Source organism: Ursus americanus, unplaced genomic scaffold, assembly GCF_024610735.1.
Source record: "Ursus americanus isolate L20-20 unplaced genomic scaffold, mUrsAme1.1.p SCAF_168, whole genome shotgun sequence".
In the NCBI taxonomy this organism is placed as follows: Eukaryota; Metazoa; Chordata; class Mammalia; order Carnivora; family Ursidae; genus Ursus; species Ursus americanus.
Window position 1 is genome coordinate 1 of NW_028273750.1, and position 26,300 is coordinate 26,300.

The 26,300-nt window shown below is 63.0% G+C and overlaps 4 protein-coding genes across 4 annotated transcripts; all 4 read right to left on the reverse strand.

Annotated features, from left to right (window-relative positions):
• Positions 1–33: 33 nt before the first annotated feature.
• On the reverse strand, positions 34–1,070 carry LOC148106644 (melanoma-associated antigen 4-like). The gene has a single exon (XM_087860587.1). The coding sequence runs from the start codon at positions 1,055–1,057 to the stop codon at positions 59–61; it is 999 nt and encodes a 332-aa protein (XP_087716713.1). The 5' UTR covers positions 1,058–1,070; the 3' UTR covers positions 34–58.
• Positions 1,071–6,623: 5,553 nt separating this feature from the next.
• LOC148106645 (melanoma-associated antigen 4-like) lies at positions 6,624–8,137 on the reverse strand. The gene has a single exon (XM_087860593.1). It carries the CDS (start codon positions 8,122–8,124, stop codon positions 7,126–7,128), a length of 999 nt encoding a protein of 332 aa, XP_087716719.1. The 5' UTR covers positions 8,125–8,137; the 3' UTR covers positions 6,624–7,125.
• A 5,744-nt stretch (positions 8,138–13,881) lies between these two features.
• On the reverse strand, positions 13,882–15,216 carry LOC148106646 (melanoma-associated antigen 4-like). Its single transcript, XM_087860594.1, has one exon. The coding sequence runs from the start codon at positions 15,201–15,203 to the stop codon at positions 14,205–14,207; it is 999 nt and encodes a 332-aa protein (XP_087716720.1). The 5' UTR covers positions 15,204–15,216; the 3' UTR covers positions 13,882–14,204.
• Positions 15,217–20,952: 5,736 nt separating this feature from the next.
• LOC123787677 (melanoma-associated antigen 4) lies at positions 20,953–22,281 on the reverse strand. Its single transcript, XM_087860590.1, has one exon. It carries the CDS (start codon positions 22,266–22,268, stop codon positions 21,270–21,272), a length of 999 nt encoding a protein of 332 aa, XP_087716716.1. The 5' UTR covers positions 22,269–22,281; the 3' UTR covers positions 20,953–21,269.
• Between the last annotated feature and the right edge of the window lie 4,019 nt (positions 22,282–26,300).

A 26,300-nucleotide genomic window follows, 5' to 3' on the forward strand; every position in this document is an offset into this window, starting at 1 on the left:
CGCAGGAGAATCTGTTGGCCCCACCAAAGCCTGGAAAGGGCCTGGCCACCCCTGGGGCTCAGGCCCCCTCTTCCTCATCGCTCACAGACTCTTCACACAGGGCCAGGGACGAAGGCTGCGGCCCGCGACTGACCCGCAGCAAATACTCCAGCACTTGGAACTTGCTGGTTTCAGCATAGGCCCTGGGACCCCACAGGAACTCGTAGCGGGCAGGGTCGCTGCCGGGCACCTGCCGGTACTCCACGTACCCTTCCTGCACCCAGACATTGGTGAGGAGCTCCCTGGGCTCCCCGTAGATGACGTGCTCCCTGCTGGCGTACACCCCCATGACCCCCAGCACTTCCCACACCTTCTCCTCCGGGGCACAGTCGCCCTCCAGGACGATCACCCCCAAGAGCACCACCAGGAGGCCGGTCTTGGGCATGCCCTGCTCACCGCTCGGCAGCCCACCGCAGGTGAGGCCCAGGACGGTGACCAGGACGTAGGAGTGGTCGCTGGGGTCCACCTCCTTCACATCCACGCCAAAGACCAGCCGCATGCACTCGGACGCTTGGCCGAAGATCACGGGGAAGGCGTCCTGGTAGTCGTTGCCGACCACCTCCAGCATCTCTGCCTGGCTGGTGCGCTGCTGGGTGAGATACTTGAGCACCAGGAACGCCACCAGGTCAGCAGCCTTCCCCTGGAGTGTGTCCTGGAGCAGGGGCTGGGCTTCCTCGGGCTCCTCCCAGCCGCTCGACCCCTCCTCATCTGGGCTGCTGGAGCCATGGTGGGGCTGGCCCCATGCAGTGGCTGCCAGGCCAGTGGGGGAGGGGCAGGCACTCTGAGGGCTCTGGGGAGCACTCGGGCCCCCAGCAGCAGACCCCTCCTCCGGAGGGCCCAGAAACAGGGCAGAGCAGGAGATGCGAGAGGGGCTGGACTGGGAGGAGGCAGAGGCTGAGGAGGAGGGACATGGGCCCCCCTCCTCCCCAGCCCCGGACAGCTGTGCCTCCACCAGGCTCTGGGCCGGGACTGGGTCTTCCTCCAGCTGCCAGAGCTCACTCCTCCGACCCAGGGACATGGCGCCTGTCGGGCTGAACCTGAAGACAGAGGTGGGATGGCTCCTCAGAGTCCAGCCGGCCTGCAGAGGCCTGAGGTCCCAGAGCTGACAGTGGGCTGCTTCCTGCTTAGGAGAGGATGGGAAGGGCAAGCCCCTGGGTCCTCACCTTGACCTGTGGCACTCCCCTGCGCCTCCCCTGCTCTGTGACCTTAGGGACTCCTGCCTCAGGCAGAGACCTCGACTCTGAGTTCTTGAAGCCCCTGGAGGAGAAAGGGAGGGGCACCTCAGGGTGCAGACAGGAGGGCTGGGTCGGACTCTGTGAGGTCCCCACCAGTCCAGGCTGGGTGGTCCCCTCCTTGGCCTCTCAAGAGGCGGCTATTTCCCCTGCCAGAGCCTGGGCCCCACCCAACGTGGGACTGAGGCCAAAGGATCACAGCAAGGCCACGCAGCCCTGAGACTCCACAGAAGGTAAGCTAGGAGGCCCACATCTGGCCACAACTGCCAAAGGTCCACAGGGCTTGTCACGGATGTCCAGGGATGGCCAGGCTCGGGGTTCCATCTGTGCTGGGATGGGTGTGCCTCTTGGTCGATACCTTGACCCCACGGAAGGCCTGGGAAAACTCTCACCCGCCCTGTGCTGAGGCCTCATCTCCGGAGGACGCCAGAGGGAAAAATCAATTAGCCCACCATTTCCTGTCTCCCCATGGCTGAGAGAAGTAGCAGGGCAAGCCTGGTCCCTAGGGATCCTGCTGTGGGAGGCATGCCCTCATTTCTCACCTCCATCCCCACCAGGGCCAGGGCCAGGGCCAAGGTCCCTGCCTCCCCCACTGACTAGAGTCCAGACCCTCAGGCCCAGGCCCAGGCCCTCCCCTCCCTGAGACCAGGGATCTGGAGAGGAGGAGGGGCTCAGCCCAACAGGCTCCACCCAGGGTTCCCAGGGTTCTCAGGTAGGGCCTGGCCAGATTTCTAGGCCATCTCCTCCTTTTCCTGAGGGGTGGGTTCGGACCCAGCCCCTCCTCTCTCAGGGGTCCCCACATGGATTCTTGGCAGTACCAGGGACTCCTGTGTGTCTCCCAGGAGGGCTTCCTCAGATGACCTGACTGAGACCTCTCCCAGCATGGTCCTCTCGTGCCTGAGAGCTGGGAGAGAAGGGTGCGGACGCAGCAATCCACGCCCTCCCCCTGCACCCCACCCAATTCACAAGGAGCTCAGATCGGGGGTTGGTCCCTCTGTCCAGGGGCAGGAGTCCACTCTTTGTCCCTAAGGTGCTCACGTTTACGTTCGGCAGGTGCTGGAACTATCCCTTCTCCTATCCTCAGCATGCATCCTGCAGAACAACGCCACCACCCCGCGGAGACCCAGGGGAGAAAGTGGGGTGCTTATTTTCTTGACTCCCAGCCTGGCCTCGCAGGACTGGCCACCGGGGCAGGACTTCATTTGGGACCCCTGTGTCTGCGTGGGGGTCTGCTCAGTCCTCCCTCAGAGTCTTGGGGCTCCACCCTCTGCTGACCTGAGGCCACAATCCTCAGACCAAGGCTCTCACCTCCCTCAGACCCTGGGTGCAGAAGTCAAGAACACTTCAGATGTTCCCCCCAGCTTGGGGGACATCCAAGAAGGAGCCCACGGGCAACAAAATCACTGTCTGTTTTAGGCTCTAAGGTCCTCAACGCTCACCCTGCATCCCTCGGGACTGCCCTGTGCTGTCCCCAGTCCTTTCCCCTCTGACAGCCCCACGCATCCGTGAGATCCAAGGCCAAATGTGGGGGTGCGACAGCTGCCCTATGGCCTCCCGTCGGTGACTCTGTTCTGGGGTCCAGGGTCCACGCAGTTCTCCCTGAGGGTTCTCGCCTTGACTTCGGGAGGATTTGACCTTCCCTGCTGCTGACCCTGATCTGCCTCTTACCCGAACCCCCAGACGCTCTATGACCCGGATGTGGAAGTCTGGACATGCCACTTGTCCTCTTCCCGCTCAGGGGCTTCCCAGGCCTGATGCTGTTCTGGGGTTCAGGGTCGCTCATGTCCTCCCACCGGGTCCTCGCATCCAGTCCCATTAGCCCCTGCCCCTCGTTTTTTAAACCATGGCCCCCGCTTCTGTCAGACCTGGATGCGGACGTCCTGACACACTGCCTGTGGACTTGGCACAAACACGCCTCACAGGGCTGACAGCAGGGGCAGGTTTCAGTGCGCTGTCCCTGTTCTGGAGTCCAGGTCCCTCCCTGAGTCCTCCCTCAGGGATCTTAGCTTGAGCCTCAGCACATCTTGTGTTCCTCTCTCTGCTGTCTCCAGGCCTGTTCCCTCAGACCAAAGCCCTCGCTGCCCTGAGAACCATGGGAAACGATCCTGGATGGCACATCAGGCAACAAAGGCCAGGGATTCCCTGAGATGGGTTCCTTCGGGTCACTTAGGCCTGTCCTCTATTGCCCACCTGCACTCCCTGGATGGCCAGTGCCTTCATCCCTGCATCTGAAGGCCGCTCCTTACAACAAGCTCTCAGTGTCTCTGGGACCCAGAGCCGAAGTCAGGACACGCCTCATGTCATGCTTGTCCCACTCAAGGGCCTCCCAGGACTGATTCCCTACTGGGCCCAGGGTCCCTCTGTCCTCCCTCTGGTCCTCACCTTGACTCCCGACAGAAGCTGGGCCCTCCCAGCCTTCCGACCTGAGGCCGTGCTCCTTACCGCACGCCTCCTGACTCCTGAGACCCAGAATCGGATCTGCAGGCTCGCTATGCATCCCCATGGCCCCCAGGGATCTTCCTGGACTGACACTATGGCCCCACCCCTGGGAGATCTCCTCTGTCCTCCCTCAGAGTTCATAGCTTGACTCGGGTTACTGCCTAGGCCCTCTCCTCTGCACACCGGAGGGAGGCCCTGCTCCTTCCACCCAGGCCCCCAGGGTCTCTGACACTGGGGATGCAAAAGTCCTGACTCACCACCTCCAATCCCCCCTGCACGGACCTTCCCTCACTGCCTCTGTGCTGGGGTCCAGCGTCCTTCAGTCTTCCCTCTGCATCCTCAGCATGAAGCCCAGCAGGCCATGGGGTCTCCCCTCTGCCCACCTGAGCATTGGCTCCTTTCACCAGGTCCCCAGTCTCTCGGGAGACCCGGATGCACCAGTCCAGCCACACTGGCCTCGTTTCCCCATCGCGCCCAGGGGCCTTCCTGGACTGACACTAGGGCCTGACCTCTGTGAGTTCCCCTCTGTCCTCCCTCAGGGTTCATACCTTGACGCCCATAAGCGCCTGGGCCCTCGCCTCTAAAGACCTGAGATCTGCTCCTTACCACAGGCCCTTTATCACTCGGACACCCAGATGCAGAAGTCAAGACTCACCACGTGTTCCCATCCCGCACCAGGGGCCTTCATAGAAACCCTGTGCTAGGAACCAGGGTCTCTCAGTCCTCCCTCTGCATCCTCACATTGAAGAGCAGCAGGACCTAGGCCCTCCCCTCTGTCCACCGGATGGAAGACAGACTTCTTCCTCCGAGGCCCCCATTCTCTCAGGAGACCACGTTGCCGAAGTCCGGCCCCAGTGGCGGCGTGTTCCCATCCCGCCCGGTAGGCTCCCTAGACTGCCATCCTAGGCGGACTTCTGCCAGGGTCCCCTCTGTCCTCCGTTATGGTTCATCCCTGGTCTCCTCTCGATTCGCGCCAGGACCCTCCCCTCTGCCCACCTGAGCTTTGGCTCCCTCCATCAGGCGTTTAATCTCTCAGAGACCCGTATGCGGAAGTCCAGACTCACCACGTGTTCCCATCCGCGCCCCCCCCCCCCCCGCGCATTGCCCCCGCCCCCGCCCGCCCATGTATCTTCTATGACTGACTCTGCTGGGGTCCAGCGACCTGCAGTCCTCCCTCTGCATCCTCACCACGATGCCCAGCAGGACCTGGGCCCTCCCTTCTGCCTACCTGAGCATCCGCTCCTTCCATCAGGCCTTTAGTCTCTCAGATACCCGTATGTGGAACTCCTGACTCACCACGTGGATCCACCTTCCCCTCCCCGCCCCCCCGGTGGACCTTCCCTGACTGCTGGTGTCTAGTGTCCGGCAGTCCTCCCTCTGTATCCTCACCACGACGCCCAGTAGGACCTGGGTACTCCCCTTGCCCACCTGAGGGAGTCCCTGGTCCTTCCACCAAGGCCCCCAGTCTCTCGGGAGACCTGGATGCACCAGTCCCGCCCCATCGGCCATGTGTCCCTATCCCTCCCAGGGGCCTTCCCGGTCTGACCCTGGGGCCCGACCGCGCTGAGGTCCCCTCTGTCCCCGGCTTCTATGTCCGTGGGTCCTGCCCCCGATCCGTCCCCACGCGGTCCCTACCTGGACTCCCTGGGCCTGCCTCTGCCCCTGCCCCTTCCCGACCTGGCATCCTTCCGCTCTGACCAAGGTCCTAAGCTCCCTCAGACCCCCGAGGTGCATTTCACCAGACGCCCTCTGTGGCCACCCTCCCTAGGGACCCCCAGGGCCCGGCCGCGCCAGGAACCCAGTGCCTGGACCGAAGCGGGGGAGGGTGGGCCGCACAGTTCTCCCTCAGGTCCCACCACCCGCTCCAGGGAGGGCCTGGGCCCGTCCCTCTGGGGACCTGTGGCCACTGTCCTGGGCCCCGGCGGGAGGGGCGCAGCCGGACGACGCTGCCCCTGCCCGCGGTCTCTCGGGGCTACCGGCAGGGGCCACCTGGCTCCTGGGCACCCCAACCCACCCCCACCCCCACCCCCAGTGTGCTCCCTCACGGGTGGGTCTACCTGCACGCCTCGCCTCAGCTGACCAAGATCCCGCCTCCCTCACGCGGAGGTCGTCGCCGCTCTCAGAGCTCTGAGGCGGAAGTCGGAGCTCGTCACTTCCGGACCCCTTAGGAAGGGGTCCCCTAGGGCCGCCAGCACGTCGGGCGGCGATGGGTTCCGGCGAGGGGGTAGGTGGGGGAGGAGAGGGGAACGGGCAGGGCCGGGGTCCCCCGGTCCTCCCTGGTCTCCTTACCTGGACTCAGGCAGGCAGGGTTGGAGCCTGTCCGCCTCACAACCAGTCTCGCACCCACCCCACCACTTCCTTAACAGGGAGGCAGAGAGTGGAGTCTGGCTACTGTCACCACGCAGGTTCCTGGTGACCAGCTGCACAGAAGCCATCACGGCGCCCCTCTGGTCTCCCCAGACACCCAGGCCGGGCCAGGGGCATTTGCACTGCAGTGCTCGCCCCGGGAGCCACACCCCGTCACCCTGCTTCCCCTTCTTCTGCAGGGCTCAGGGCACCCCTCCCCACCTTCCTGCCAACACTGCGGCTGCTGGACACAGTCCCCTATGCCTGGGACGTGTCCTGCTTCTCCTGGTGTCCTCACTGCTCACCCACAGTGCCTTCCAGAGAGCAGAGCTCAGCCACTGGCTGGCAATCAAGGCGAGCAGGGCTCCCTCTGCGCTGACAGGAGGTTTCTCCTCCTTTCTTGAAGAACCAAGCCAATGCAGGAGCGCACATCTGCGTGTGCCTTTAGCATTTGCACAGTGACAGACAGCAAAGCATCAGAAGCAAGAACCAACAAACTTTCCCTTTTATTTCTCTATTTCCTGACCCCACACTTCACTCTTCCTTTTTTCACCTTTTCAACCCATCCTTAGACCAATGCCCTGTGATTTTGGTCCAGAGCCCAAAGAAGGAGGCAAGGGGTCCCACCTGGTTTCCAGGACATGACAAAACTCTTAACTCTTGACCTGGGTAAGGACAAATGCTGTGTGTTTGTGGGGGGGGGGGGCGGATGTCACTCACACACTCAGCCGCCAAAGCGGATGAAACCTTCTATGCCAAGGAACCCCACTGGAGAGCTTCCTCGAGGACACCAAGCTCTGCATGTGGGAGTCATCACAGAGAACAGCCCCCTCCCATCCCCCCCAAGGAGGCTCCTTGCCCAGCTTTCTTCTCCCAACCCTCCTTGGCCCTGCACTCCTTAGAAAGCCCAGGGCTGCCTCTTCACACACACACACACACACACACACACACACACACACACACAGTAACAGGAAAGAACCAGCAAGCAGCCTCACTTCCCGCCCAGCATCCCGCAGGAGAATCTGTTGGCCCCACCAAAGCCTGGAAAGGGCCTGGCCACCCCTGGGGCTCAGGCCCCCTCTTCCTCATCGCTCACAGACTCTTCACACAGGGCCAGGGACGAAGGCTGCGGCCCGCGACTGACCCGCAGCAAATACTCCAGCACTTGGAACTTGCTGGTTTCAGCATAGGCCCTGGGACCCCACAGGAACTCGTAGCGGGCAGGGTCGCTGCCGGGCACCTGCCGGTACTCCACGTACCCTTCCTGCACCCAGACATTGGTGAGGAGCTCCCTGGGCTCCCCGTAGATGACGTGCTCCCTGCTGGCGTACACCCCCATGACCCCCAGCACTTCCCACACCTTCTCCTCCGGGGCACAGTCGCCCTCCAGGACGATCACCCCCAAGAGCACCACCAGGAGGCCGGTCTTGGGCATGCCCTGCTCACCGCTCGGCAGCCCACCGCAGGTGAGGCCCAGGACGGTGACCAGGACGTAGGAGTGGTCGCTGGGGTCCACCTCCTTCACATCCACGCCAAAGACCAGCCGCATGCACTCGGACGCTTGGCCGAAGATCACGGGGAAGGCGTCCTGGTAGTCGTTGCCGACCACCTCCAGCATCTCTGCCTGGCTGGTGCGCTGCTGGGTGAGATACTTGAGCACCAGGAACGCCACCAGGTCAGCAGCCTTCCCCTGGAGTGTGTCCTGGAGCAGGGGCTGGGCTTCCTCGGGCTCCTCCCAGCCGCTCGACCCCTCCTCATCTGGGCTGCTGGAGCCATGGTGGGGCTGGCCCCATGCAGTGGCTGCCAGGCCAGTGGGGGAGGGGCAGGCACTCTGAGGGCTCTGGGGAGCACTCGGGCCCCCAGCAGCAGACCCCTCCTCCGGAGGGCCCAGAAACAGGGCAGAGCAGGAGATGCGAGAGGGGCTGGACTGGGAGGAGGCAGAGGCTGAGGAGGAGGGACATGGGCCCCCCTCCTCCCCAGCCCCGGACAGCTGTGCCTCCACCAGGCTCTGGGCCGGGACTGGGTCTTCCTCCAGCTGCCAGAGCTCACTCCTCCGACCCAGGGACATGGCGCCTGTCGGGCTGAACCTGAAGACAGAGGTGGGATGGCTCCTCAGAGTCCAGCCGGCCTGCAGAGGCCTGAGGTCCCAGAGCTGACAGTGGGCTGCTTCCTGCTTAGGAGAGGATGGGAAGGGCAAGCCCCTGGGTCCTCACCTTGACCTGTGGCACTCCCCTGCGCCTCCCCTGCTCTGTGACCTTAGGGACTCCTGCCTCAGGCAGAGACCTCGACTCTGAGTTCTTGAAGCCCCTGGAGGAGAAAGGGAGGGGCACCTCAGGGTGCAGACAGGAGGGCTGGGTCGGACTCTGTGAGGTCCCCACCAGTCCAGGCTGGGTGGTCCCCTCCTTGGCCTCTCAAGAGGCGGCTATTTCCCCTGCCAGAGCCTGGGCCCCACCCAACGTGGGACTGAGGCCAAAGGATCACAGCAAGGCCACGCAGCCCTGAGACTCCACAGAAGGTAAGCTAGGAGGCCCACATCTGGCCACAACTGCCAAAGGTCCACAGGGCTTGTCACGGATGTCCAGGGATGGCCAGGCTCGGGGTTCCATCTGTGCTGGGATGGGTGTGCCTCTTGGTCGATACCTTGACCCCACGGAAGGCCTGGGAAAACTCTCACCCGCCCTGTGCTGAGGCCTCATCTCCGGAGGACGCCAGAGGGAAAAATCAATTAGCCCACCATTTCCTGTCTCCCCATGGCTGAGAGAAGTAGCAGGGCAAGCCTGGTCCCTAGGGATCCTGCTGTGGGAGGCATGCCCTCATTTCTCACCTCCATCCCCACCAGGGCCAGGGCCAGGGCCAAGGTCCCTGCCTCCCCCACTGACTAGAGTCCAGACCCTCAGGCCCAGGCCCAGGCCCTCCCCTCCCTGAGACCAGGGATCTGGAGAGGAGGAGGGGCTCAGCCCAACAGGCTCCACCCAGGGTTCCCAGGGTTCTCAGGTAGGGCCTGGCCAGATTTCTAGGCCATCTCCTCCTTTTCCTGAGGGGTGGGTTCGGACCCAGCCCCTCCTCTCTCAGGGGTCCCCACATGGATTCTTGGCAGTACCAGGGACTCCTGTGTGTCTCCCAGGAGGGCTTCCTCAGATGACCTGACTGAGACCTCTCCCAGCATGGTCCTCTCGTGCCTGAGAGCTGGGAGAGAAGGGTGCGGACGCAGCAATCCACGCCCTCCCCCTGCACCCCACCCAATTCACAAGGAGCTCAGATCGGGGGTTGGTCCCTCTGTCCAGGGGCAGGAGTCCACTCTTTGTCCCTAAGGTGCTCACGTTTACGTTCGGCAGGTGCTGGAACTATCCCTTCTCCTATCCTCAGCATGCATCCTGCAGAACAACGCCACCACCCCGCGGAGACCCAGGGGAGAAAGTGGGGTGCTTACTTTTCTTGACTCCCAGCCTGGCCTCGCAGGACTGGCCACCGGGGCAGGACTTCATTTGGGACCCCTGTGTCTGCGTGGGGGTCTGCTCAGTCCTCCCTCAGAGTCTTGGGGCTCCACCCTCTGCTGACCTGAGGCCACAATCCTCAGACCAAGGCTCTCACCTCCCTCAGACCCTGGGTGCAGAAGTCAAGAACACTTCAGATGTTCCCCCCAGCTTGGGGGACATCCAAGAAGGAGCCCACGGGCAACAAAATCACTGTCTGTTTTAGGCTCTAAGGTCCTCAACGCTCACCCTGCATCCCTCGGGACTGCCCTGTGCTGTCCCCAGTCCTTTCCCCTCTGACAGCCCCACGCATCCGCATCCGTGAGATCCAAGGCCAAATGTGGGGGTGCGACAGCTGCCCTATGGCCTCCCGTCGGTGACTCTGTTCTGGGGTCCAGGGTCCACGCAGTTCTCCCTGAGGGTTCTCGCCTTGACTTCGGGAGGATTTGACCTTCCCTGCTGCTGACCCTGATCTGCCTCTTACCCGAACCCCCAGACGCTCTATGACCCGGATGTGGAAGTCTGGACATGCCACTTGTCCTCTTCCCGCTCAGGGGCTTCCCAGGCCTGATGCTGTTCTGGGGTTCAGGGTCGCTCATGTCCTCCCACCGGGTCCTCGCATCCAGTCCCATTAGCCCCTGCCCCTCGTTTTTTAAACCATGGCCCCCGCTTCTGTCAGACCTGGATGCGGACGTCCTGACACACTGCCTGTGGACTTGGCACAAACACGCCTCACAGGGCTGACAGCAGGGGCAGGTTTCAGTGCGCTGTCCCTGTTCTGGAGTCCAGGTCCCTCCCTGAGTCCTCCCTCAGGGATCTTAGCTTGAGCCTCAGCACATCTTGTGTTCCTCTCTCTGCTGTCTCCAGGCCTGTTCCCTCAGACCAAAGCCCTCGCTGCCCTGAGAACCATGGGAAACGATCCTGGATGGCACATCAGGCAACAAAGGCCAGGGATTCCCTGAGATGGGTTCCTTCGGGTCACTTAGGCCTGTCCTCTATTGCCCACCTGCACTCCCTGGATGGCCAGTGCCTTCATCCCTGCATCTGAAGGCCGCTCCTTACAACAAGCTCTCAGTGTCTCTGGGACCCAGAGCCGAAGTCAGGACACGCCTCATGTCATGCTTGTCCCACTCAAGGGCCTCCCAGGACTGATTCCCTACTGGGCCCAGGGTCCCTCTGTCCTCCCTCTGGTCCTCACCTTGACTCCCGACAGAAGCTGGGCCCTCCCAGCCTTCCGACCTGAGGCCGTGCTCCTTACCGCACGCCTCCTGACTCCTGAGACCCAGAATCGGATCTGCAGGCTCGCTATGCATCCCCATGGCCCCCAGGGATCTTCCTGGACTGACACTATGGCCCCACCCCTGGGAGATCTCCTCTGTCCTCCCTCAGAGTTCATAGCTTGACTCGGGTTACTGCCTAGGCCCTCTCCTCTGCACACCGGAGGGAGGCCCTGCTCCTTCCACCCAGGCCCCCAGGGTCTCTGACACTGGGGATGCAAAAGTCCTGACTCACCACCTCCAATCCCCCCTGCACGGACCTTCCCTCACTGCCTCTGTGCTGGGGTCCAGCGTCCTTCAGTCTTCCCTCTGCATCCTCAGCATGAAGCCCAGCAGGCCATGGGGTCTCCCCTCTGCCCACCTGAGCATTGGCTCCTTTCACCAGGTCCCCAGTCTCTCGGGAGACCCGGATGCACCAGTCCAGCCACACTGGCCTCGTTTCCCCATCGCGCCCAGGGGCCTTCCTGGACTGACACTAGGGCCTGACCTCTGTGAGTTCCCCTCTGTCCTCCCTCAGGGTTCATACCTTGACGCCCAGAAGCGCCTGGGCCCTCGCCTCTAAAGACCTGAGATCTGCTCCTTACGACAGGCCCTTTATCACTCGGACACCCAGATGCAGAAGTCAAGACTCACCACGTGTTCCCATCCCGCACCAGGGGCCTTCATAGAAACCCTGTGCTAGGAACCAGGGTCTCTCAGTCCTCCCTCTGCATCCTCACATTGAAGAGCAGCAGGACCTGGGCCCTCCCCTCTGTCCACCGGATGGAAGACAGACTTCTTCCTCCGAGGCCCCCATTCTCTCAGGAGACCACGTTGCCGAAGTCCGGCCCCAGTGGCGGCGTGTTCCCATCCCGCCCGGTAGGCTCCCTAGACTGCCATCCTAGGCGGACTTCTGCCAGGGTCCCCTCTGTCCTCCGTTATGGTTCATCCCTGGTCTCCTCTCGATTCGCGCCAGGACCCTCCCCTCTGCCCACCTGAGCTTTGGCTCCCTCCATCAGGCGTTTAATCTCTCAGAGACCCGTATGCGGAAGTCCAGACTCACCACGTGTTCCCATCCGCGCCCCCCCCCCCCCCCCCGCGCATTGCCCCCGCCCCCGCCCGCCCATGTATCTTCTATGACTGACTCTGCTGGGGTCCAGCGACCTGCAGTCCTCCCTCTGCATCCTCACCACGATGCCCAGCAGGACCTGGGCCCTCCCTTCTGCCTACCTGAGCATCCGCTCCTTCCATCAGGCCTTTAGTCTCTCAGATACCCGTATGTGGAACTCCTGACTCACCACGTGGATCCACCTTCCCCTCCCCCCCCCCCCCCGTGGACCTTCCCTGACTGCTGGTGTCTAGTGTCCCGCAGTCCTCCCTCTGTATCCTCACCACGACGCCCAGTAGGACCTGGGTCCTCCCCTTGCCCACCTGAGGGAGTCCCTGGTCCTTCCACCAAGGCCCCCAGTCTCTCGGGAGACCTGGATGCACCAGTCCCGCCCCATCGGCCATGTGTCCCTATCCCTCCCAGGGGCCTTCCCGGTCTGACCCTGGGGCCCGACCGCGCTGAGGTCCCCTCTGTCCCCGGCTTCTATGTCCGTGGGTCCTGCCCCCGATCCGTCCCCACGCGGTCCCTACCTGGACTCCCTGGGCCTGCCTCTGCCCCTGCCCCTTCCCGACCTGGCATCCTTCCGCTCTGACCAAGGTCCTAAGCTCCCTCAGACCCCCGAGGTGCATTTCACCAGACGCCCTCTGTGGCCACCCTCCCTAGGGACCCCCAGGGCCCAGCCGCGCCAGGAACCCAGTGCCTGGACCGAAGCGGGGGAGGGTGGGCCGCACAGTTCTCCCTCAGGTCCCACCACCCGCTCCAGGGAGGGCCTGGGCCCGTCCCTCTGGGGACCTGTGGCCTCTGTCCTGGGCCCCGGCGGGAGGGGCGCAGCCGGACGACGCTGCCCCTGCCCGCGGTCTCTCGGGGCTACCGGCAGGGGCCACCTGGTTCCTGGGCGCCCCACCCCCACCCCCAGTGTGCTCCCTCACGGGTGGGTCTACCTGCACGCCTCGCCTCAGCTGACCAAGATCCCGCCTCCCTCACGCGGAGCTCGTCGCCGCTCTCAGAGCTCTGAGGCGGAAGTCGGAGCTCCTCGTCACTTCCGGACCCCTTAGGAAGGGGTCCCCTAGGGCCGCCAGCACGTCGGGCGGCGATGGGTTCCGGCGAGGGGGTAGGTGGGGGAGGAGAGGGGAACGGGCAGGGCCGGGGTCCCCCGGTCCTCCCTGGTCTCCTTACCTGGACTCGGGCAGGCAGGGTTGGAGCCTGTCCGCCTCACAACCAGTCTCGCACCCACCCCACCACTTCCTTAACAGGGAGGCAGAGAGTGGAGTCTGGCTACTGTCACCACGCAGGTTCCTGGTGACCAGCTGCACAGAAGCCATCACGGCGCCCCTCTGGTCTCCCCAGACACCCAGGCCGGGCCAGGGGCATTTGCACTGCAGTGCTCGCCCCGGGAGCCACACCCCGTCACCCTGCTTCCCCTTCTTCTGCAGGGCTCAGGGCACCCCTCCCCACCTTCCTGCCAACACTGCGGCTGCTGGACACAGTCCCCTATGCCTGGGACGTGTCCTGCTTCTCCTGGTGTCCTCACTGCTCACCCACAGTGCCTTCCAGAGAGCAGAGCTCAGCCACTGGCTGGCAATCAAGGCGAGCAGGGCTCCCTCTGCGCTGACAGGAGGTTTCTCCTCCTTTCTTGAAGAACCAAGCCAATGCAGGAGCGCACATCTGCGTGTGCCTTTAGCATTTGCACAGTGACAGACAGCAAAGCATCAGAAGCAAGAACCAACAAACTTTCCCTTTTATTTCTCTATTTCCTGACCCCATCACTTCACTCTTCCTTTTTTCACCTTTTCAACCCATCCTTAGACCAATGCCCTGTGATTTTGGTCCAGAGCCCAAAGAAGGAGGCAAGGGGTCCCACCTGGTTTCCAGGACATGACAAAACTCTTAACTCTTGAACTGGGTGAGGACAAATGCTGTGTGTGTGTGTGGGGGGGGGGGGCGGATGTCACTCACACACTCAGCCGCCGAAGCGGATGAAACCTTCTATGCCTAGGAACCCCACTGGAGAGCTTCCTCGAGGACACCAAGCTCTGCATGTGGGAGTCATCACAGAGAACAGCCCCCTCCCATCCCCCCCAAGGAGGCTCCTTGCCCAGCTTTCTTCTCCCAACCCTCCTTGGCCCTGCACTCCTTAGAAAGCCCAGGGCTGCGTCTTCACACACACACACACACACACACACACACACACACACACACACACACAGTAACAGGAAAGAACCAGCAAGCAGCCTCACTTCCCGCCCAGCATCCCGCAGGAGAATCTGTTGGCCCCACCAAAGCCTGGAAAGGGCCTGGCCACCCCTGGGGCTCAGGCCCCCTCTTCCTCATCGCTCACAGACTCTTCACACAGGGCCAGGGACGAAGGCTGCGGCCCGCGACTGACCCGCAGCAAATACTCCAGCACTTGGAACTTGCTGGTTTCAGCATAGGCCCTGGGACCCCACAGGAACTCGTAGCGGGCAGGGTCGCTGCCGGGCACCTGCCGGTACTCCACGTACCCTTCCTGCACCCAGACATTGGTGAGGAGCTCCCTGGGCTCCCCGTAGATGACGTGCTCCCTGCTGGCGTACACCCCCATGACCCCCAGCACTTCCCACACCTTCTCCTCCGGGGCACAGTCGCCCTCCAGGACGATCACCCCCAAGAGCACCACCAGGAGGCCGGTCTTGGGCATGCCCTGCTCACCGCTCGGCAGCCCACCGCAGGTGAGGCCCAGGACGGTGACCAGGACGTAGGAGTGGTCGCTGGGGTCCACCTCCTTCACATCCACGCCAAAGACCAGCCGCATGCACTCGGACGCTTGGCCGAAGATCACGGGGAAGGCGTCCTGGTAGTCGTTGCCGACCACCTCCAGCATCTCTGCCTGGCTGGTGCGCTGCTGGGTGAGATACTTGAGCACCAGGAACGCCACCAGGTCAGCAGCCTTCCCCTGGAGTGTGTCCTGGAGCAGGGGCTGGGCTTCCTCGGGCTCCTCCCAGCCGCTCGACCCCTCCTCATCTGGGCTGCTGGAGCCATGGTGGGGCTGGCCCCATGCAGTGGCTGCCAGGCCAGTGGGGGAGGGGCAGGCACTCTGAGGGCTCTGGGGAGCACTCGGGCCCCCAGCAGCAGACCCCTCCTCCGGAGGGCCCAGAAACAGGGCAGAGCAGGAGATGCGAGAGGGGCTGGACTGGGAGGAGGCAGAGGCTGAGGAGGAGGGACATGGGCCCCCCTCCTCCCCAGCCCCGGACAGCTGTGCCTCCACCAGGCTCTGGGCCGGGACTGGGTCTTCCTCCAGCTGCCAGAGCTCACTCCTCCGACCCAGGGACATGGCGCCTGTCGGGCTGAACCTGAAGACAGAGGTGGGATGGCTCCTCAGAGTCCAGCCGGCCTGCAGAGGCCTGAGGTCCCAGAGCTGACAGTGGGCTGCTTCCTGCTTAGGAGAGGATGGGAAGGGCAAGCCCCTGGGTCCTCACCTTGACCTGTGGCACTCCCCTGCGCCTCCCCTGCTCTGTGACCTTAGGGACTCCTGCCTCAGGCAGAGACCTCGACTCTGAGTTCTTGAAGCCCCTGGAGGAGAAAGGGAGGGGCACCTCAGGGTGCAGACAGGAGGGCTGGGTCGGACTCTGTGAGGTCCCCACCAGTCCAGGCTGGGTGGTCCCCTCCTTGGCCTCTCAAGAGGCGGCTATTTCCCCTGCCAGAGCCTGGGCCCCACCCAACGTGGGACTGAGGCCAAAGGATCACAGCAAGGCCACGCAGCCCTGAGACTCCACAGAAGGTAAGCTAGGAGGCCCACATCTGGCCACAACTGCCAAAGGTCCACAGGGCTTGTCACGGATGTCCAGGGATGGCCAGGCTCGGGGTTCCATCTGTGCTGGGATGGGTGTGCCTCTTGGTCGATACCTTGACCCCACGGAAGGCCTGGGAAAACTCTCACCCGCCCTGTGCTGAGGCCTCATCTCCAGAGGACGCCAGAGGGAAAAATCAATTAGCCCACCATTTCCTGTCTCCCCATGGCTGAGAGAAGTAGCAGGGCAAGCCTGGTCCCTAGGGATCCTGCTGTGGGAGGCATGCCCTCATTTCTCACCTCCATCCCCACCAGGGCCAGGGCCAGGGCCAAGGTCCCTGCCTCCCCCACTGACTAGAGTCCAGACCCTCAGGCCCAGGCCCAGGCCCTCCCCTCCCTGAGACCAGGGATCTGGAGAGGAGGAGGGGCTCAGCCCAACAGGCTCCACCCAGGGTTCCCAGGGTTCTCAGGTAGGGCCTGGCCAGATTTCTAGGCCATCTCCTCCTTTTCCTGAGGGGTGGGTTCGGACCCAGCCCCTCCTCTCTCAGGGGTCCCCACATGGATTCTTGGCAGTACCAGGGACTCCTGTGTGTCTCCCAGGAGGGCTTCCTCAGATGACCTGACTGAGACCTCTCCCAGCATGGTCCTCTCGTGCCTGAGAGCTGGGAGAGAAGGGTGCGGACGCAGCAATCCACGCCCTCCCCCTGCACCCCACCCAATTCACAAGGAGCTCAGATCGGGGGTTGGTCCCTCTGTCCAGGGGCAGGAGTCCACTCTTTGTCCCTAAGGTGCTCACGTTTACGTTCGGCAGGTGCTGGAACTATCCCTTCTCCTATCCTCAGCATGCATCCTGCAGAACAACGCCACCACCCCGCGGAGACCCAGGGGAGAAAGTGGGGTGCTTACTTTTCTTGACTCCCAGCCTGGCCTCGCAGGACTGGCCACCGGGGCAGGACTTCATTTGGGACCCCTGTGTCTGCGTGGGGGTCTGCTCAGTCCTCCCTCAGAGTCTTGGGGCTCCACCCTCTGCTGACCTGAGGCCACAATCCTCAGACCAAGGCTCTCACCTCCCTCAGACCCTGGGTGCAGAAGTCAAGAACACTTCAGATGTTCCCCCCAGCTTGGGGGACATCCAAGAAGGAGCCCACGGGCAACAAAATCACTGTCTGTTTTAGGCTCTAAGGTCCTCAACGCTCACCCTGCATCCCTCGGGACTGCCCTGTGCTGTCCCCAGTCCTTTCCCCTCTGACAGCCCCACGCATCCGTGAGATCCAAGGCCAAATGTGGGGGTGCGACAGCTGCCCTATGGCCTCCCGTCGGTGACTCTGTTCTGGGGTCCAGGGTCCACGCAGTTCTCCCTGAGGGTTCTCGCCTTGACTTCGGGAGGATTTGACCTTCCCTGCTGCTGACCCTGATCTGCCTCTTACCCGAACCCCCAGACGCTCTATGACCCGGATGTGGAAGTCTGGACATGCCACTTGTCCTCTTCCCGCTCAGGGGCTTCCCAGGCCTGATGCTGTTCTGGGGTTCAGGGTCGCTCATGTCCTCCCACCGGGTCCTCGCATCCAGTCCCATTAGCCCCTGCCCCTCGTTTTTTAAACCATGGCCCCCGCTTCTGTCAGACCTGGATGCGGACGTCCTGACACACTGCCTGTGGACTTGGCACAAACACGCCTCACAGGGCTGACAGCAGGGGCAGGTTTCAGTGCGCTGTCCCTGTTCTGGAGTCCAGGTCCCTCCCTGAGTCCTCCCTCAGGGATCTTAGCTTGAGCCTCAGCACATCTTGTGTTCCTCTCTCTGCTGTCTCCAGGCCTGTTCCCTCAGACCAAAGCCCTCGCTGCCCTGAGAACCATGGGAAACGATCCTGGATGGCACATCAGGCAACAAAGGCCAGGGATTCCCTGAGATGGGTTCCTTCGGGTCACTTAGGCCTGTCCTCTATTGCCCACCTGCACTCCCTGGATGGCCAGTGCCTTCATCCCTGCATCTGAAGGCCGCTCCTTACAACAAGCTCTCAGTGTCTCTGGGACCCAGAGCCGAAGTCAGGACACGCCTCATGTCATGCTTGTCCCACTCAAGGGCCTCCCAGGACTGATTCCCTACTGGGCCCAGGGTCCCTCTGTCCTCCCTCTGGTCCTCACCTTGACTCCCGACAGAAGCTGGGCCCTCCCAGCCTTCCGACCTGAGGCCGTGCTCCTTACCGCACGCCTCCTGACTCCTGAGACCCAGAATCGGATCTGCAGGCTCGCTATGCATCCCCATGGCCCCCAGGGATCTTCCTGGACTGACACTATGGCCCCACCCCTGGGAGATCTCCTCTGTCCTCCCTCAGAGTTCATAGCTTGACTCGGGTTACTGCCTAGGCCCTCTCCTCTGCACACCGGAGGGAGGCCCTGCTCCTTCCACCCAGGCCCCCAGGGTCTCTGACACTGGGGATGCAAAAGTCCTGACTCACCACCTCCAATCCCCCCTGCACGGACCTTCCCTCACTGCCTCTGTGCTGGGGTCCAGCGTCCTTCAGTCTTCCCTCTGCATCCTCAGCATGAAGCCCAGCAGGCCATGGGGTCTCCCCTCTGCCCACCTGAGCATTGGCTCCTTTCACCAGGTCCCCAGTCTCTCGGGAGACCCGGATGCACCAGTCCAGCCACACTGGCCTCGTTTCCCCATCGCGCCCAGGGGCCTTCCTGGACTGACACTAGGGCCTGACCTCTGTGAGTTCCCCTCTGTCCTCCCTCAGGGTTCATACCTTGACGCCCATAAGCGCCTGGGCCCTCGCCTCTAAAGACCTGAGATCTGCTCCTTACCACAGGCCCTTTATCACTCGGACACCCAGATGCAGAAGTCAAGACTCACCACGTGTTCCCATCCCGCACCAGGGGCCTTCATAGAAACCCTGTGCTAGGAACCAGGGTCTCTCAGTCCTCCCTCTGCATCCTCACATTGAAGAGCAGCAGGACCTAGGCCCTCCCCTCTGTCCACCGGATGGAAGACAGACTTCTTCCTCCGAGGCCCCCATTCTCTCAGGAGACCACGTTGCCGAAGTCCGGCCCCAGTGGCGGCGTGTTCCCATCCCGCCCGGTAGGCTCCCTAGACTGCCATCCTAGGCGGACTTCTGCCAGGGTCCCCTCTGTCCTCCGTTATGGTTCATCCCTGGTCTCCTCTCGATTCGCGCCAGGACCCTCCCCTCTGCCCACCTGAGCTTTGGCTCCCTCCATCAGGCGTTTAATCTCTCAGAGACCCGTATGCGGAAGTCCAGACTCACCACGTGTTCCCATCCGCGCCCCCCCCCCCCCGCGCATTGCCCCCGCCCCCGCCCGCCCATGTATCTTCTATGACTGACTCTGCTGGGGTCCAGCGACCTGCAGTCCTCCCTCTGCATCCTCACCACGATGCCCAGCAGGACCTGGGCCCTCCCTTCTGCCTACCTGAGCATCCGCTCCTTCCATCAGGCCTTTAGTCTCTCAGATACCCGTATGTGGAACTCCTGACTCACCACGTGGATCCACCTTCCCCTCCCCCCCCCCCCGGTGGACCTTCCCTGACTGCTGGTGTCTAGTGTCCGGCAGTCCTCCCTCTGTATCCTCACCACGACGCCCAGTAGGACCTGGGTACTCCCCTTGCCCACCTGAGGGAGTCCCTGGTCCTTCCACCAAGGCCCCCAGTCTCTCGGGAGACCTGGATGCACCAGTCCCGCCCCATCGGCCATGTGTCCCTATCCCTCCCAGGGGCCTTCCCGGTCTGACCCTGGGGCCCGACCGCGCTGAGGTCCCCTCTGTCCCCGGCTTCTATGTCCGTGGGTCCTGCCCCCGATCCGTCCCCACGCGGTCCCTACCTGGACTCCCTGGGCCTGCCTCTGCCCCTGCCCCTTCCCGACCTGGCATCCTTCCGCTCTGACCAAGGTCCTAAGCTCCCTCAGACCCCCGAGGTGCATTTCACCAGACGCCCTCTGTGGCCACCCTCCCTAGGGACCCCCAGGGCCCGGCCGCGCCAGGAACCCAGTGCCTGGACCGAAGCGGGGGAGGGTGGGCCGCACAGTTCTCCCTCAGGTCCCACCACCCGCTCCAGGGAGGGCCTGGGCCCGTCCCTCTGGGGACCTGTGGCCACTGTCCTGGGCCCCGGCGGGAGGGGCGCAGCCGGACGACGCTGCCCCTGCCCGCGGTCTCTCGGGGCTACCGGCAGGGGCCACCTGGCTCCTGGGCACCCCAACCCACCCCCACCCCCACCCCCAGTGTGCTCCCTCACGGGTGGGTCTACCTGCACGCCTCGCCTCAGCTGACCAAGATCCCGCCTCCCTCACGCGGAGGTCGTCGCCGCTCTCAGAGCTCTGAGGCGGAAGTCGGAGCTCGTCACTTCCGGACCCCTTAGGAAGGGGTCCCCTAGGGCCGCCAGCACGTCGGGCGGCGATGGGTTCCGGCGAGGGGGTAGGTGGGGGAGGAGAGGGGAACGGGCAGGGCCGGGGTCCCCCGGTCCTCCCTGGTCTCCTTACCTGGACTCAGGCAGGCAGGGTTGGAGCCTGTCCGCCTCACAACCAGTCTCGCACCCACCCCACCACTTCCTTAACAGGGAGGCAGAGAGTGGAGTCTGGCTACTGTCACCACGCAGGTTCCTGGTGACCAGCTGCACAGAAGCCATCACGGCGCCCCTCTGGTCTCCCCAGACACCCAGGCCGGGCCAGGGGCATTTGCACTGCAGTGCTCGCCCCGGGAGCCACACCCCGTCACCCTGCTTCCCCTTCTTCTGCAGGGCTCAGGGCACCCCTCCCCACCTTCCTGCCAACACTGCGGCTGCTGGACACAGTCCCCTATGCCTGGGACGTGTCCTGCTTCTCCTGGTGTCCTCACTGCTCACCCACAGTGCCTTCCAGAGAGCAGAGCTCAGCCACTGGCTGGCAATCAAGGCGAGCAGGGCTCCCTCTGCGCTGACAGGAGGTTTCTCCTCCTTTCTTGAAGAACCAAGCCAATGCAGGAGCGCACATCTGCGTGTGCCTTTAGCATTTGCACAGTGACAGACAGCAAAGCATCAGAAGCAAGAACCAACAAACTTTCCCTTTTATTTCTCTATTTCCTGACCCCATCACTTCACTCTTCCTTTTTTCACCTTTTCAACCCATCCTTAGACCAATGCCCTGTGATTTTGGTCCAGAGCCCAAAGAAGGAGGCAAGGGGTCCCACCTGGTTTCCAGGACATGACAAAACTCTTAACTCTTGAACTGGGTAAGGACAAATGCTGTGTGTGGGGGGGGGGGGGCGGATGTCACTCACACACTCAGCCGCCGAAGCGGATGAAACCTTCTATGCCTAGGAACCCCACTGGAGAGCTTCCTCGAGGACACCAAGCTCTGCATGTGGGAGTCATCACAGAGAACAGCCCCCTCCCATCCCCCCCAAGGAGGCTCCTTGCCCAGCTTTCTTCTCCCAACCCTCCTTGGCCCTGCACTCCTTAGAAAGCCCAGGGCTGCGTCTTCACACACACACACACACACACACACACACACACACACACACAGTAACAGGAAAGAACCAGCAAGCAGCCTCACTTCCCGCCCAGCATCCCGCAGGAGAATCTGTTGGCCCCACCAAAGCCTGGAAAGGGCCTGGCCACCCCTGGGGCTCAGGCCCCCTCTTCCTCATCGCTCACAGACTCTTCACACAGGGCCAGGGACGAAGGCTGCTGCCCGCGACTGACCCGCAGCAAATACTCCAGCACTTGGAACTTGCTGGTTTCAGCATAGGCCCTGGGACCCCACAGGAACTCGTAGCGGGCAGGGTCGCTGCCGGGCACCTGCCGGTACTCCACGTACCCTTCCTGCACCCAGACATTGGTGAGGAGCTCCCTGGGCTCCCCGTAGATGACGTGCTCCCTGCTGGCGTACACCCCCATGACCCCCAGCACTTCCCACACCTTCTCCTCCGGGGCACAGTCGCCCTCCAGGACGATCACCCCCAAGAGCACCACCAGGAGGCCGGTCTTGGGCATGCCCTGCTCACCGCTCGGCAGCCCACCGCAGGTGAGGCCCAGGACGGTGACCAGGACGTAGGAGTGGTCGCTGGGGTCCACCTCCTTCACATCCACGCCAAAGACCAGCCGCATGCACTCGGACGCTTGGCCGAAGATCACGGGGAAGGCGTCCTGGTAGTCGTTGCCGACCACCTCCAGCATCTCTGCCTGGCTGGTGCGCTGCTGGGTGAGATACTTGAGCACCAGGAACGCCACCAGGTCAGCAGCCTTCCCCTGGAGTGTGTCCTGGAGCAGGGGCTGGGCTTCCTCGGGCTCCTCCCAGCCGCTCGACCCCTCCTCATCTGGGCTGCTGGAGCCATGGTGGGGCTGGCCCCATGCAGTGGCTGCCAGGCCAGTGGGGGAGGGGCAGGCACTCTGAGGGCTCTGGGGAGCACTCGGGCCCCCAGCAGCAGACCCCTCCTCCGGAGGGCCCAGAAACAGGGCAGAGCAGGAGATGCGAGAGGGGCTGGACTGGGAGGAGGCAGAGGCTGAGGAGGAGGGACATGGGCCCCCCTCCTCCCCAGCCCCGGACAGCTGTGCCTCCACCAGGCTCTGGGCCGGGACTGGGTCTTCCTCCAGCTGCCAGAGCTCACTCCTCCGACCCAGGGACATGGCGCCTGTCGGGCTGAACCTGAAGACAGAGGTGGGATGGCTCCTCAGAGTCCAGCCGGCCTGCAGAGGCCTGAGGTCCCAGAGCTGACAGTGGGCTGCTTCCTGCTTAGGAGAGGATGGGAAGGGCAAGCCCCTGGGTCCTCACCTTGACCTGTGGCACTCCCCTGCGCCTCCCCTGCTCTGTGACCTTAGGGACTCCTGCCTCAGGCAGAGACCTCGACTCTGAGTTCTTGAAGCCCCTGGAGGAGAAAGGGAGGGGCACCTCAGGGTGCAGACAGGAGGGCTGGGTCGGACTCTGTGAGGTCCCCACCAGTCCAGGCTGGGTGGTCCCCTCCTTGGCCTCTCAAGAGGCGGCTATTTCCCCTGCCAGAGCCTGGGCCCCACCCAACGTGGGACTGAGGCCAAAGGATCACAGCAAGGCCACGCAGCCCTGAGACTCCACAGAAGGTAAGCTAGGAGGCCCACATCTGGCCACAACTGCCAAAGGTCCACAGGGCTTGTCACGGATGTCCAGGGATGGCCAGGCTCGGGGTTCCATCTGTGCTGGGATGGGTGTGCCTCTTGGTCGATACCTTGACCCCACGGAAGGCCTGGGAAAACTCTCACCCGCCCTGTGCTGAGGCCTCATCTCCGGAGGACGCCAGAGGGAAAAATCAATTAGCCCACCATTTCCTGTCTCCCCATGGCTGAGAGAAGTAGCAGGGCAAGCCTGGTCCCTAGGGATCCTGCTGTGGGAGGCATGCCCTCATTTCTCACCTCCATCCCCACCAGGGCCAGGGCCAGGGCCAAGGTCCCTGCCTCCCCCACTGACTAGAGTCCAGACCCTCAGGCCCAGGCCCAGGCCCTCCCCTCCCTGAGACCAGGGATCTGGAGAGGAGGAGGGGCTCAGCCCAACAGGCTCCACCCAGGGTTCCCAGGGTTCTCAGGTAGGGCCTGGCCAGATTTCTAGGCCATCTCCTCCTTTTCCTGAGGGGTGGGTTCGGACCCAGCCCCTCCTCTCTCAGGGGTCCCCACATGGATTCTTGGCAGTACCAGGGACTCCTGTGTGTCTCCCAGGAGGGCTTCCTCAGATGACCTGACTGAGACCTCTCCCAGCATGGTCCTCTCGTGCCTGAGAGCTGGGAGAGAAGGGTGCGGACGCAGCAATCCACGCCCTCCCCCTGCACCCCACCCAATTCACAAGGAGCTCAGATCGGGGGTTGGTCCCTCTGTCCAGGGGCAGGAGTCCACTCTTTGTCCCTAAGGTGCTCACGTTTACGTTCGGCAGGTGCTGGAACTATCCCTTCTCCTATCCTCAGCATGCATCCTGCAGAACAACGCCACCACCCCGCGGAGACCCAGGGGAGAAAGTGGGGTGCTTACTTTTCTTGACTCCCAGCCTGGCCTCGCAGGACTGGCCACCGGGGCAGGACTTCATTTGGGACCCCTGTGTCTGCGTGGGGGTCTGCTCAGTCCTCCCTCAGAGTCTTGGGGCTCCACCCTCTGCTGACCTGAGGCCACAATCCTCAGACCAAGGCTCTCACCTCCCTCAGACCCTGGGTGCAGAAGTCAAGAACACTTCAGATGTTCCCCCCAGCTTGGGGGACATCCAAGAAGGAGCCCACGGGCAACAAAATCACTGTCTGTTTTAGGCTCTAAGGTCCTCAACGCTCACCCTGCATCCCTCGGGGACTGCCCTGTGCTGTCCCCAGTCCTTTCCCCTCTGACAGCCCCACGCATCCGTGAGATCCAAGGCCAAATGTGGGGGTGCGACAGCTGCCCTATGGCCTCCCGTCGGTGACTCTGTTCTGGGGTCCAGGGTCCACGCAGTTCTCCCTGAGGGTTCTCGCCTTGACTTCGGGAGGATTTGACCTTCCCTGCTGCTGACCCTGATCTGCCTCTTACCCGAACCCCCAGACGCTCTATGACCCGGATGTGGAAGTCTGGACATGCCACTTGTCCTCTTCCCGCTCAGGGGCTTCCCAGGCCTGATGCTGTTCTGGGGTTCAGGGTCGCTCATGTCCTCCCACCGGGTCCTCGCATCCAGTCCCATTAGCCCCTGCCCCTCGTTTTTTAAACCATGGCCCCCGCTTCTGTCAGACCTGGATGCGGACGTCCTGACACACTGCCTGTGGACTTGGCACAAACACGCCTCACAGGGCTGACAGCAGGGGCAGGTTTCAGTGCGCTGTCCCTGTTCTGGAGTCCAGGTCCCTCCCTGAGTCCTCCCTCAGGGATCTTAGCTTGAGCCTCAGCACATCTTGTGTTCCTCTCTCTGCTGTCTCCAGGCCTGTTCCCTCAGACCAAAGCCCTCGCTGCCCTGAGAACCATGGGAAACGATCCTGGATGGCACATCAGGCAACAAAGGCCAGGGATTCCCTGAGATGGGTTCCTTCGGGTCACTTAGGCCTGTCCTCTATTGCCCACCTGCACTCCCTGGATGGCCAGTGCCTTCATCCCTGCATCTGAAGGCCGCTCCTTACAACAAGCTCTCAGTGTCTCTGGGACCCAGAGCCGAAGTCAGGACATGCCTCATGTCATGCTTGTCCCACTCAAGGGCCTCCCAGGACTGATTCCCTACTGGGCCCAGGGTCCCTCTGTCCTCCCTCTGGTCCTCACCTTGACTCCCAACAGAAGCTGGGCCCTCCCAGCCTTCCGACCTGAGGCCGTGCTCCTTACCGCACGCCTCCTGACTCCTGAGACCCAGAATCGGATCTGCAGGCTCGCTATGCATCCCCATGGCCCCCAGGGATCTTCCTGGACTGACACTATGGCCCCACCCCTGGGAGATCTCCTCTGTCCTCCCTCAGAGTTCATAGCTTGACTCGGGTTACTGCCTAGGCCCTCTCCTCTGCACACCGGAGGGAGGCCCTGCTCCTTCCACCCAGGCCCCCAGGGTCTCTGACACTGGGGATGCAAAAGTCCTGACTCACCACCTCCAATCCCCCCTGCACGGACCTTCCCTCACTGCCTCTGTGCTGGGGTCCAGCGTCCTTCAGTCTTCCCTCTGCATCCTCAGCATGAAGCCCAGCAGGCCATGGGGTCTCCCCTCTGCCCACCTGAGCATTGGCTCCTTTCACCAGGTCCCCAGTCTCTCGGGAGACCCGGATGCACCAGTCCAGCCACACTGGCCTCGTTTCCCCATCGCGCCCAGGGGCCTTCCTGGACTGACACTAGGGCCTGACCTCTGTGAGTTCCCCTCTGTCCTCCCTCAGGGTTCATACCTTGACGCCCATAAGCGCCTGGGCCCTCGCCTCTAAAGACCTGAGATCTGCTCCTTACGACAGGCCCTTTATCACTCGGACACCCAGATGCAGAAGTCAAGACTCACCACGTGTTCCCATCCCGCACCAGGGGCCTTCATAGAAACCCTGTGCTAGGAACCAGGGTCTCTCAGTCCTCCCTCTGCATCCTCACATTGAAGAGCAGCAGGACCTAGGCCCTCCCCTCTGTCCACCGGATGGAAGACAGACTTCTTCCTCCGAGGCCCCCATTCTCTCAGGAGACCACGTTGCCAAAGTCCGGCCCCAGTGGCGGCGTGTTCCCATCCCGCCCGGTAGGCTCCCTAGACTGCCATCCTAGGCGGACTTCTGCCAGGGTCCCCTCTGTCCTCCGTTATGGTTCATCCCTGGTCTCCTCTCGATTCGCGCCAGGACCCTCCCCTCTGCCCACCTGAGCTTTGGCTCCCTCCATCAGGCGTTTAATCTCTCAGAGACCCGTATGCGGAAGTCCAGACTCACCACGTGTTCCCATCCGAGCCCCCCCCCCCCCCCGCGCATTGCCCCCGCCCCCGCCCGCCCATGTATCTTCTATGACTGACTCTGCTGGGGTCCAGCGACCTGCAGTCCTCCCTCTGCATCCTCACCACGATGCCCAGCAGGACCTGGGCCCTCCCTTCTGCCTACCTGAGCATCCGCTCCTTCCATCAGGCCTTTAGTCTCTCAGATACCCGTATGTGGAACTCCTGACTCACCACGTGGATCCACCTTCCCCTCCCCCCCCCCGGGTGGACCTTCCCTGACTGCTGGTGTCTAGTGTCCCGCAGTCCTCCCT

Bases quoted from the DNA above. Each gene is read 5' to 3' on its own strand.
- LOC148106646 (XM_087860594.1), bottom strand. From the start codon at position 15,203: ATGTCCCTGGGTCGGAGGAGTGAGCTCTGGCAGCTGGAGGAAGACCCA.
- LOC123787677 (XM_087860590.1), bottom strand. From the start codon at position 22,268: ATGTCCCTGGGTCGGAGGAGTGAGCTCTGGCAGCTGGAGGAAGACCCA.
- LOC148106645 (XM_087860593.1), bottom strand. From the start codon at position 8,124: ATGTCCCTGGGTCGGAGGAGTGAGCTCTGGCAGCTGGAGGAAGACCCA.
- LOC148106644 (XM_087860587.1), bottom strand. From the start codon at position 1,057: ATGTCCCTGGGTCGGAGGAGTGAGCTCTGGCAGCTGGAGGAAGACCCA.